The following is a 13,282-nucleotide window of genomic DNA, read 5'->3' on the forward strand; positions in this document are numbered from 1 at the left end:
AGATATAGTAAGTTGTGCTCATCTCTTCTTTAGAGCTTTTGTAAAAAATCTAAATTACCCCACTATCAATTCATATTTGAACTTACCAGATGTAAAGGAAGATTACATGTTTTCTTAAATTTAGAAAAAGAATAGAACATGATAAGTTTACTTTTCTTTTAGACATATTGTTTAAAGGAAAAATAATTTTTCCCATAAAAGTGAAAGTATATAAAATGATTGCTGCTATATTGAAGTATTTACACTTTGAATTCTGGGTTTGTTTTTTGTGTTTGTTTGTTTTTTGGTGTGACATTTTCTGAATAGGAAGGGTTAACTTATGATTGATTATAAACTTGCACAAGTAATTGGAAACTGGGTTGGGATTGGTTGGGATATTGTCCTAAATTAATTAAGTCTTGCACTGTTTTAAATGTATGTGTTGTTTGTATGTAGGTGAGTATGTCACAAGCAGCCACATAATCTATAATCTGAAAGAAGTACTTAAGTTTTCCTTTAAATTTGTTTTATGCTCATAAAGTGTTTTCAAGGGTTAACAATTTATTTCTAATTTTTATTGCTATTGCAATTAATATAAATGATTGTTTCAGTTTTGTGGGAATTAAAAAATAAAGTACTTATTTTTAAATTAAAAAAGAAGAATTTATGGATTAGTAGCAGACATATGGTTAACATTGCATTTATGGACTTCATCTGAACTGAGCTGGGATGTTTTATAATATACAATTTGCTCTTTGATATAAAGCTCTCTCTTGTACACGTTCTCTGGATTAGTTTTTCTAGTCTACCAAGATGAACATAGCAAGTAATGGATTTCTTTTCTCAACTCTTTCATGTGTACTATAGTTTTGTTTATCTGAAGTGTTTGACGGTGCAACCTAGTTTAACTTGTGACATCTTTTTGTGCGGCACAATTCTGTATTTCCTTTCCTGTGCCAACCTGCTGCTGAGGTGATGTGATCCCCCAGGGCTGCTTAACACGAAGAATAAGCAAACACTTTCTTTGAGCCTACACAGGTTCTCTGCGAAGTCTTTGAATTCCAGTGTCAACTATTGTTGAGACAGAGACTGATCAATGAGAAGACCTGTCACTTAAGGCCAGATGTTCCTTTTTGGCTGCAAATCTGATTGAATTTAAAATTAGAGTTTACTACTTTCGGGTTTGAAGTGGCTTGGTCACTTAAAAAACGTGTTCGTTTCTCATTTCTACAAATCTTAGGCACTGCCAATTCAACCTATATTCCAATTGTGCTCTCAGATCCCACGAGGAACCCCAGTGTCATAGAGGTTTACACATTGGGCTGCTGACCACAGGCTCAGCAGTTCGAAACCACCAACCACTCCCTCTGGAGAAGGATGTAACTTTCCACTTGCTTATAGGCAGCAGTTTTCAACCAGCGGGTTGTGACTCCTTTGTGGGTCCAGTGATCCTTTCATAGGGGTCGCCTAAGACCATCAGAAAACACATATTTTTGATGGTTTTAGGAACTGAGACACCACACCTCTAGCCGTCTCCAGGCGGGTCTGCCCACCTGCAGATACGCCCACCTACACATACCCCTGGGAAGAAGACTGTTATCCATGCTACACCATGCTTTAAGATAAAATATCATTGATTTGTAAATAGAAATTAATATGTCACACTATATAATTACATATTATTTTTGTGATTAATAATTATGCTTCAATGATGTTCCATTTGTAACAATGAAAATATATTCTGCATATCAGATATTTACATTGCGAATTATAACAGTAGCAAAATTACAGTTCTGAAGTAGCAACAAAAATAGTTTTATGGTTGGGACGGTCACCACAACATGAGGAACTGTATTAAAGGGTCGTGGAATTAGGAAGCTTGAGAACCACTGCCTAAAGGTTGACAGTCTCTGAACACACCAGGGCAGTGTCTAGCCTGTTCTACAGGGTGTCTCTGAGTTGATGTCAAGTCCATGGCAGTGAATCAGGAGGATCCTTCAACGACGATATTCTGTGTGCTCTCTGTATATTGTCTCTGAGCTTCCATTCTGTTTCATTCAGCGCCCCCTCCCCAGGTTCTGATCTCTGGGCCTCCACAACAGGGATGAAAGAGATCAGAATTGATTTCTGTTCTTTGTGTCCCTGCTGCTGTCTCTGAGAATGGTTGCTCACTACATTTCTTCCAAGTGTGGTTGTGCATGATGCCCAGTGTTTCCTTCTGCCATGCATAGTGTCACCATAAATCCAAACTGACCAGCGGGACCTAAATGTGAGCAGCCTGTGCTTTCTAGAGAGGGAAAAGCAGGGACAATGGAACATGTGTATAGTTGATATACAGATATAAAGAAAGATCTTTATATTAAGAGAGGAATTATTTTATCGAAATGGCCCAGCCCAGTCTACTTCAAGTTCATGAGTTTGCTGTAGCTGGAGGCCCCTCCAGACTCAAGTGGGACATGGGAGATCACAGGTCAGTGGGTGAAGAGTCATTTGGATCCAAGTTTAATAGGAACATGACAGCATCCTGACAATTCCCAAGGCAGCATGCCACATGGGCAGTTAGCCTCAGAAACCAGAGACAAGTTCCAAGACAGGAGAAGGGCAAGAGAGTCCAATTCTCCACAGTGTCTCTTTAATATAGGGTCCCCTCCCCCAAGACAGACATCAGATACCTGTCAAGATGAATACTTTCTCAGGTCTTAGATAGTGGGAGAATGCCTTCTCTTCTTCCCAAAGAATGTGCCATGAAAACCATGTGGCTGGCAAAGAGAACAGCACGTGTTTCAACATGCCTGGTACGTCTATTGTCCACTTCTGTGCAATTGGCTCCCACTAATGATGACTCCCTATGCACAGGTCACAACTGCTTCAGAGTTCTGACCTCTGGGCAGCCGATGCTAAGCTCATCTTCTGAGTGACCTTTCAGTGGATTTGAACTGGCAATCTTTCAGCGAGTAGTCGATAGCTTTAGAGTTTGTATCACCTCCACCTCTTCCAGATTGACATATGAGACCAGATTTCACAGACAGACAAGGCTTAAAACGAGACATCTTTCCTTCCATGGTAAGGAATTGAAAGATTCAGAGTTGTTTTAATGTCATGCTAGAAAGCTACAGGGGTGGGATCCATGTGTTGAAACATCAGAGATCAATAACTACACCCCTTCAAATTAAACGTGCGATCCTTTTACTTCTAATACTGGAAAAAGTTGGTCCTTCTCTTTCCGTTGATCTTTTCTACAGTTGGTTCCACTGTGTATTTTTCCATCCTTTGTACAGAATGCAAAAGTAGTAAAAAGAAACAAAAGAGTGGGGGTGAGGATGGAATCAAACAGATGTAGAACAGAATCTATGCCGAACTGTTTCCATAAGTAAGAACCTCTAAAGTCCTAGAACAGCAGTTCTCAACCTGTGGGTTGCGGCCCCTTTGACGCATCGAACAACCCTTTGACAGGGGCTGCTGGATTCATAACAGTAGCAAAATGACAGTGAAGTGGCAACAAAAACAATGTTAAGATTGGAGGGTCACCACCACATGAGGAACTGGATGAAAGGCTCACGGCATCAGGAAGGTTGAGAACCGCTCTCCTAGAAGGTTACCCATTGGCATACTGATGGAAAGGTCAGAGGTTTGAAATGACAATCTGTTTGGTAAGAAAATGGAGCCGCCTGCCGGCAGAAAGTTTAACAGACTTGGAAACCCAGAGACGCTGGTAGTGCTATGTTGCCCTACAGGGTCTCCATGAGTTGGAATTGACTCAGTGGCAGTATTTTGGTTTGGGTTTTGAGTCCTTGACTCAAAACAGTATTCTAACTAACGGTATAATAATAACAACTACATGAGTTAAAAGAGTTATAGTGTTTAGGAAACTTGTTGCTAATCATCCTTATTTAACAACTACTGCTAAAGTAATTGTCTTCTGTGTATTGCTGTTTATAACCTTTAGATACACTGGTCTTGTTTGTTTGCCATTAAGTCAGTTTTCTTAGCTTTGGTTTCTTAGAAAACTGAGACTAAAAGAAGGCACTTGGGTGGCTTCTTTGTTGGGGACATGCAATTCCAACACATCAAAATGAGTTATAAGGAGATGTAAATAGGAAAGTATGGCTAACAGTTATAAGATGGTGTCTTAATGAGCTGGTCAAAGTTGATTGGTTAGTCTTATGAGCATACGAACTAGCTGTACTTTGGAATCATCTCTTATTAGCAGGAAGGGGGAACAATTTATCTAGTAGGCTTCTTTCTTGACCTCTTGAAAGTCAAAGTTTACCCCTTAGACATTAATTTGCAGCTGCTGGTTTAACCCCTTAGGGAAGCAGCTGGAGAAGATAGCTGCCAGTGGTCCCTGGTGGCCACCAGCCGTGGGAACGACACAGCTCCATTGGAACACTTAATTTTCCCCCATTATTTATTTAGCTATTAGTCTTACCTTTTGTGTATAAATAATAGCAAAAGCACTGATAGACAATAGTTGCATTATTACTTTGCTAAATATTGCTACTCAAGTGATAAAACAGTATCGCAAGTTTTAATGTTAACTATGTGTTATACAATATGTTCTTTTTTAATAAAAGAATGTCCTATTGAAGGAGAAAACAAATGTGCTTTCAAAACACAGGCTAAAAATTCCTATTTACCCCTAACCCCAAAAAAGATAGAAAATACATAGACATATATTATTGCTCTAAGTTTGGAAGTTATTTTGACCTGTATGGGATTCCAAGAATTAATAAATATATAAATATAAATAAACATATAAAATGTGTATATAGAAGTAAAGGTTAATTAAGAATTAAAAAAAGAAACAGTAGCAGCAGGGACTTCAATTACATCAACTTCTTCAAAGGAAGATATAGTGTACTAAACTCAAAAGTTACAGGTTAGAATCCACTGGCAATCCTAAGAAATGCAAGAATTGCCAGCCTGGAGGACACTTCTGCTCCAGGGCAAAATGCGTAGCTGTGGAATGGGAGATTGATACGATTATCAACAGGGAGGACTCCCTGAATGAGAAGGAAAGTCAGAGATAACTATATCAATGGAAAAGCTCACCAGGATTTTGACGTTAGAGAAAACATTCCCCAACATGGGACACTGACCGTGAACATGAGGAAAGGAGGTAGAACTAGATTAGTCAAAGGAAAGTCAACACAAATAACATTTGAGGTTTTTCTAAAACAAGTTACTTTATTTAAAATCTCCACCAAATGGCAATTAGAACCAAACTCAAATTTACTGCCATCAAGTCCATGCTGATTCATAGGGACCTTGTATAATTAAAAACAACTCCGGCCAGGCCGGAGTACACACACTGGTACAGCTAAGAGCTAGGCACATGGATTCAGGACACAGAAAGCCCTCAGGAACAGTAGTAGAAGTAGCAATACCAGGAGGGTAAGTCACATAGTGGGGATGGCAGAATGGGGGAAGGGGATGGCGGGGAGGGGGAACCCATCACAAGGTTGGATATATCACCTAGCCCCCAGGGGGACTGATAACAGAAATGTGAGTGAAGGAGACAACAGAGAGTGTAAACCATGAAATAACAACAATAATATATCATTGATCAAGGAATCATGAGGGTGGGAGGGTGGGGCAGGGATAGGAAAAAAGAAAAGCTGATACCAAAGACTCAACTAGACAGAAAATGTTTTGGAAATGTTAATGGCAACATTTGTACAAATGTGCTTAATTCAGTTGAATGATGGATTGTTATAAGATTTGTAAAAGCCCCCCCCCAGTAAAATAATTTTAAAAATAATCAATTTTATGTTTAAAAAATAAAATAAAATAAATTTCAAGATACATTACATTGACATTCAAAACTGTATTTCTGCAAAATAGTCCTAATACTAGGATATGGAACAGGTTAACTAAAAGAAATGAAAGTTAGTTTGCTATCAGATTTATCATCAGGAATGTTGGACATTGTGCTAGTTACATAATATGATGCAAATTTGAGAGGACTATGAGTGAAGGGGTGGAGTCTAGTCTGCCAATCAGGTAATAACCAGTGAGGCTTCTGTATGGGCATTGCCTTCTGAGAATTCCGGAAACTCTGGGATTTCCTCCTTAGAGGCCTGGAGACACAGTCTGTCTGCTCACTCCCTGAGACAATGCATGACTGACAAGACACATGGTGTTACGTCCTGGGACCTGAAGAAGCCACATGAATCTACACTGATGGACCAGACCTCTGGAGCCAGCGAAGCCATGTAAAGACCCCTGCATTGAGATTTTTATAATGCCACTGGATCCAGAAGACTTCCAACCCAGTGGCCTGTGATATTCCTGCATTCGATGTCATTACATGTTCTTTGTGAGTCTGAAGATTATTTTATAGATTGGTTTCAAATATATGGGCTAATATCAAATATATGGACTTGTACAATTACCCTTTATATAAAGCTCTCTCTTATACACATATGATTCTCCCTGGTTTGTTTTTCTAGTCTATCTGAACTAGCACAGGCATTTTGTTTTACCTGCATAGAATATTTTCAAACTGGTAAATATTAATTTTGTATAAAAGAAACCATTACATTTGAATTATAAATCTACATTCTAGAAACATGGAGATATGATGGCCAACTGAAGACATTTTCAGTTGAAAATTGTTCTTTGGGTAACTACACTTGGTGCTTCAGCTACTTCATTCCCTGCTGGGCCTTCTTTCCCCACCCATAGCAGTTATCGTCAGCTAACATCAAACATTGTTTGTTTATTTATTGTTTCAGCTTCTATATTCTGTGGCATAAGTGCTGTTGGAAGGCAAGCATAATTTTCTATTTATTCAATAGTGTGCCTGGTCATGGACTGAATTGCTGAATTGTGACCCCTTCCTCTAATATGTGTCAACTTCACTAGCTCTGATTCTCTGTGAGTTGGCAGTTAGACAATAGCATGTGGAAATTACGTCATGGTGCAATCATCCCAGTGATGTATGATGTTGTTCCCAAATCAATGGTAAGGGTATTAGGACCAGATGCAACACTGCTATTCGGGACATAAACCTGATCCAACGTACAGGAATTTCTCTGGAGTGTCCTCTGCACCACCTCCTGTTTCGTGAGATGAAGGAAAGGGAAGCAAGCAGAGAAGGCCTGATTAGTACCAGGAGAAAAGAGTCTGGAGCAGAGCAGATTGTTGGACCCAAGGTGCCTCCATGGACAACCCACTAATCTGAAAGGAAAACTTGTATGTGAAGACACATAGAAATCTTCAAGATGTGTCAGGTTCACAAACATTCAAAGGGGACATAGACCATCCCTTAGGGTCCACAAACACAGAAGTGCTTTCCCTGAGAGCTCAAGTCAGAGTCAGATCCCCTTACACTGTGACAGAGTAAGTGTCCTTTGTTAAAGCCATGGAGCTTGTATTTCTGCTCTCACAGCCTGAGACCACAAAGACAGCCTGAGATCACAAAGACATGCCCCCATGCTGAGAAGACCATCTTGTATATCAGAGGTATTTAATAAATTTCTTGGATATATCGAATGGCCAAATGAGGATGTAAAAGATGTACATGTTATTCAACTATAAAGGAATGTCTTGGAAGAAATGCAGTCTTGGGAGCAAGAAGAGGAAGAGTTTGTCTTGGGTATTTGGGTCGTGATTTTTGGTGAGACTAGCACCTGGAAAAGGACGTCTTGCCTGGAAAAGTAGAAGGGCAGAAAAACAATAGAGATTGATCCAGTGGCTGCTCCCACAGGTGCAACCGAAGAACACCTGTGCAGATGAGCCAGGACCAGGCGGGGTCCCTTTCTGCTGCTGCACATAGCACCACTACGACTCTGAACCAACCAGACGACACTTAATAAGAACAGCAACAACATACAGAGATGTGGCAAAATTAATTCGCAGTTTGGGACCTTAACACACTCCTTTAAAAATTGACAAACAGATGAAAAATAATTAAGAGTATAAATAATTTGACAAATATAACAACTCAAGTTGACTATATTTCACTAACCTAACTTTGAAGTTGGACTTGGCTGTCTATAGATTGAATCTCAAAATAACATCAGAACTCAGCAACACAATTGTGGCTCAAATACATAAATTTAAAAATCATGCTCTAACATTATTTATGAGTTGAAGAAGAAATATAAAGGGAAACTACATACTAGTTAGAAGTGAACAATAAACCTGTCCATATCAAAGCAGTACCCTAAAGGTAATTTATAAACTTAAATTTGCTTTTTATAGGTAACAAGAAAGGCTATAAATTTTTAAAACCACTAATAAATAAACTAAATGTCAGCCCGAGGATATTTAAAAGGAACAGAACAATAATTGAAAATAAGTTTGAAAATGGAATAAAAATAGATTTTATATATAATTGAACAAAACAAAAAAATAGAAATAGCCAAACCAAACAAAAACTTGTTCTTTGAACAGATTAATAAATATAGTACTTCTCTGAAAGTATGAGCGAAAACCAAACGAGCTAACCAGAAGATTAAACAGAAATATATAACATTGGGGCAAAGAAGCCTATTAAATCTAAAAAGAGGGCATTGTATTATTCTATAACATAATTGTATTACCTTTAAGCTGCTAATCTGGCAAAGCTCAGAGACTGTCATGTCCTTAGTACGTGTTGTTGTAGTTAGGCCCCGTCCAGTTGATTTCTACTCACAGTGACCTTCTGTGCGACTGAATGAAGCGCTCCCTGGTTCTGCACCATCCTTACAGCCATTGTTAAATCTGAGGTCGTTGTTGGGGAGCCTGCTGTAATCCACCTCCTTGAGGGTGCTTCCCTTTTCCCTTATCAACCAGGTTGTCTTTCTCCAGGATCTGGTTTCTCTTGACAATACGTCCAAAGTAAGTGAGAAGGAATACCACCATACCCTGACGTTTAAGGAGAATTCTGCCTCTTCTGTTCTCCAAGTGAGACTTGTCCATGCTCACGGTGGTTCATGGAATGTTTAATATTTTTAACCCACGCCATTCTTCCAAGGCATCCGTTCTCTTTGGTCTTCCGAATTCACGGCCCAGCTTGGACGTGCAGTCAGCCGCTTGTGAGCCAGGCACACCTCACTCTGCCCACTGGTGCCTTTCCCTCTTATGATTGTGCCACAGATTGGCCCTAAGCGATGCATCTTTTGATTTCTTGTCTGCTGCTTCCACAAAGATTGATCCAAGTCAAATGAAATCCTTGACATCTTTAATCTTTTGTCTCTTTATCATTATGTTACTTACTAGTTCAATTGTGAGAATTTGTGTTTTCTTATGTTGTGAGGTAATCCATAATGAAGGCTCTAGTCTGTGGTCTTCAACAGAAAAGGCTTCCATTCTGCTTCACTTTCAGCAAGTGTGGTCGTATTCCCTTCATAGTATAAGTCATTGTTATGTCTTCCTTCAGCCATGACGCCTCATTCTTCTTCCTATTGGCCAGGCTCAGATTAGTTACTTATCACACAGAGGGAGGGAGTCTAGGAAGAGAATAGAGCTTTTATGTGCACTTTTCCAGATTTTAAACCACTAACTCTTAGTTTATCTAGTTAGCACATGAGCATAGCTAAGTGTACATAGTATAAAAGATTATTGTAAGTATTGTACATAATGTAAAAAGGTTGTAAGTATTGATGAAATTTATATGCAGGGTATAACTGCAGTGATTGAAAAGATAGATCCTGTCTTAAAATCATGCTCGACTTAACAAGCTTTCTGACCATGTCATTATGTTCAAGAACCATGTTTTCCTTTTGACCTGCCCACACCTAAAAGAAATAAAAGATGCTACATTTATAAACAATATCTTTGACATAAATTTGATTAGGAAAAAGAAAAGAAAAATATAGAACAATGCTACTTATGAATATATAAAATATTGTTTAAGAGAACACCAAATCAAATCTCTAGTGTATTAAATCGTTATAATCAACCTTGGTCTCTTTAAAGGATGCAAGGATAATTTTAAAGTTCCACAAACCATATTGACTGGTGGGTGTTTATATATATATATTTTATACATGTACACACACAAATGTGCATAATGATGATAGAACTGAAAACATACAAACTAAAATGTGCAAGTGGGTTTCTAAAGAACTGGAACTGTGCAATTTTTGGAATATTGGGATATCTATGTCTTTATCTCACAGTTTTAGTTGAAAATTTTTATTTTTTGCCACTGTTTTTCTAAAGATAATGCTATTAATTCAATATCATGTGAACTCAGAAACAAAGCTATTGACCCACAATAATTTATTGCGTACATTCCTATCTTCACAGTGAAGATTCTAGATATTTGGGTTTATTTTGAATATACTTCAAAAGGTTGACAATGTACTGTTAAGATATTTTGTTTCTACCCTTGAATTCAATTCATCCAAGAAACATGTATTGGCGATTTAATCCATCCCTGGACAATTTAAAATGCAAACTTGTTTCCTTCCCTCAAGGAGTTAATTATGGTCTGCTATGATATGATTTATCTAATTAGAGCAGATGATCTAACCAGAAGCACCAGAGACAATTACTGCCTCTGTGAAAGGTGGGAACGACAGGAGCATCAAGGCAGAGAATGTTTCCACTTCTCCTAACTGCACTTTCAGGATTTACTCTAAGGAAATTTAAGAAATTAAAAAAAAATTGGATTAAAAAGAAACATATACGTATGTGTGTATGTGTGGTACAGCGAGAATGTCTGATATATATTCACGATTGCATTTGGTCTCCGACAACCTCATCAGCTCTCGTGACCTCCGTTTTTCAATCTAAACAAGAAAAATACTAGAGTTGTTCATGAAATATAATTTCAGAAAATAGTGTGCAGAAGAGTAGACGAAAAATATATTAAGATTTCAGACTATGATAATAACCACAACATCAAAGCACTGCCATGAAGTTGATCAACTCTCAGAAACCTCGTAAGACAGAATGGAACTTCCCCAAAGAATTTAATACCCACAGGTCCCAAATCACAGCCTGCTTCATCTTTCTACCCACAGAGAATGGAGGAGGTAGAGCCAGGGTGTTTTGATCAGCCGCTGAATGCTCAACCACCACACAGAAAGGATCCCTTACCGTATTCCTAGTTGCCATAAAATAGATCAGCCACAGAGATGTATGTCTAGTAAACTGTGAGTGTCGATTTTATATACTTGCAACCCTACAAAGAAACTTTTATGTTGTTTTTTTACAGAAATTGAGAAAGAAAGCTGTGGAGATCCTGGGACACCCTTATATGGAATTAGAGAGGGAGATGGATTTTCTAATCGTGATGTCTTAAGGTTCGAATGCCAGTTTGGGTTTGAATTAATTGGAGAGAAATCCATTGTTTGTCAAGAGAATAACCAATGGTCTGCAAACATACCCATCTGTATCTGTGAGTACCAAATGCTTTGCTTCTAGAAAGCATGTGTTACCCTGTCCTTGCATAAATTGCTTTTGTAATTAATTACAAAGAGTTGGAACCGTGTAATTATGATACTATCTTTAACAAGTGTGCTTATGCCAAATTATAAATTTTACTGCAGATTTAAATAAAGTTAACATAGTTCACTTGGTAATTGCAAAGTATATTATTACATGCGTTTCTAGCACTTTATTGGTGGCATTTTATACTTTATAGATAGCATAATTTTTATGGAAATTATACATCTGAGCTAATTCTAATAGGCTCATTTATTATAATAAGATAGTATATACTTATTTGCAATCAAAAACACTTAAATATTTAAAGCTTATATCTCTGTATAATGCATTAACTTACTTTTGCTTTTAGATGCTCACATTATTTCATACTTTATGTGATACTTATTTATATTTTACAGAATGAAATTCATTAACGTATATCTCATTAACATTAATGAATTTCATTCTGTGCAAAAAACATCGATTTCTCCAAACATATTTAAACTTTCTAGTATAATTGCAGTACAAACAAGGAAGCTGCACAATAGTGGTGGGAAAATTTCCATTACCTTCTCATTCCATTTTTCCAGGAATGTTTTGATGCCCCTCATGTTATCTATTGATGTACACTAAAGTTCAATTAGTTTGTATGACCAAAAATTATACTGACCAAAGGTGTATGTAATATTGAATGAAGATGATGCATGTAAGTTTTGAATATTCACATGTGATAATACATAAGCCAATAAACATGAAAGCAAAAATAAATATAAGTATTATTTTCTGTTATTCAACTCACAATGATAAATCCTTTGATCATGAAATTCTTTACTCCCTACAAAAGTATTTGTACAAACTTTAATATTTATACTTTTTGGTGGGAGTAAAGTAACGTTCTAAACACCTACATTTGAGGACCATTTAATGTGAATTACATTATAACTATGCTTTTTCTTGAACTTGGTTGGTTATTTAAAATTTCTGGAGTGAATGGAAAATTAGAAAATATTGATTTTTGTGGGATCAAGTCAAACCCAAAAGAGCAGGACTTCATTTTCCTGTAGATGAGTGTTTTTCTTGAATTACTCCATCGCTAAGTGTGAGCTGCCAGCTGTGGTTACTTACAATATGTTTATTATCTTTTCTTTACTGATGTTACAAGCTATTAGAGAAGTCTACGATCATAGTAGAATGGAAAATCAACTCCTCACCTACCCCTGCCTGATCCCACTTGTTAAGTTCTCATAGCAGTTGTCATCTGCAGTTGGTTAACGGTGTTATTATTTTGTTCTGTGGAAGCCTCTATGCATTTCTTCCGCATTCTAAGGCACAGACTCGGAAACGTACACAAGACTGCCATAAGCATGTTAACACAAATCTATTGTAATATTGTTCCAATTACATTTTGGGGGATGTTTAATCATATTGGGTTTAATTTTATCCTTTCTGGGGGAAGCTTATAACATTTTATTCCCTGTTCACTAATCGTTTACATAGCTCCATTTAATTTTATCAAACGACTACTTGAGTATAATAATTATAGGAGATAAGATAAGGTAGGTATTAACTTGGAACATTTATTCTATTTCATTGTCTTTCTTTTGGAATAGTCCCTTGCCTCTCTAACTTTACGGCACCAATGGGCACCGTTCTGTCTCCTGATTACCCAGAAGGGTACGGAAATAACTTGAACTGCATCTGGACAATACTCTCGGATCCAGGGAGCCGAATCCACCTCTCTTTTAATGACTTCGATCTTGAGTCGCAGTTCGACTTCCTGGCTGTGAAAGACGGGGACTCACCGGACTCTCCAGTTCTTGGGACCTTTACTGGGGCTGAGGTGCCTTCTCATCTCACTAGCAACAGCCATGTACTGCGACTGGAATTTCAAGCTGACCACTCAATGTCTGGACGCGGTTTCAATATCACTTATAACAGT

At 37.7% G+C, this 13,282-nt stretch overlaps 1 protein-coding gene across 3 annotated transcripts in view; it reads left to right on the plus strand.

The window, feature by feature from the left end:
- Positions 1–13,282, plus strand: part of CSMD3 (CUB and Sushi multiple domains 3) — a 1,306,760-nt gene that overhangs the window by 786,461 nt on the left and 507,017 nt on the right. For all 3 annotated transcript variants that reach the window (XM_075550585.1, XM_075550586.1, XM_075550587.1), the window contains 2 exons: positions 11,132–11,314; positions 12,954–13,280. In XM_075550585.1, coding sequence (XP_075406700.1) covers positions 11,132–11,314; positions 12,954–13,280 — 510 coding nt within the window. The remainder of the gene's footprint in view (positions 1–11,131; positions 11,315–12,953; positions 13,281–13,282) is intronic.

This window comes from Tenrec ecaudatus, chromosome 5, assembly GCF_050624435.1.
Source record: "Tenrec ecaudatus isolate mTenEca1 chromosome 5, mTenEca1.hap1, whole genome shotgun sequence".
Lineage (NCBI taxonomy): Eukaryota > Metazoa > Chordata > Mammalia > Afrosoricida > Tenrecidae > Tenrec > Tenrec ecaudatus.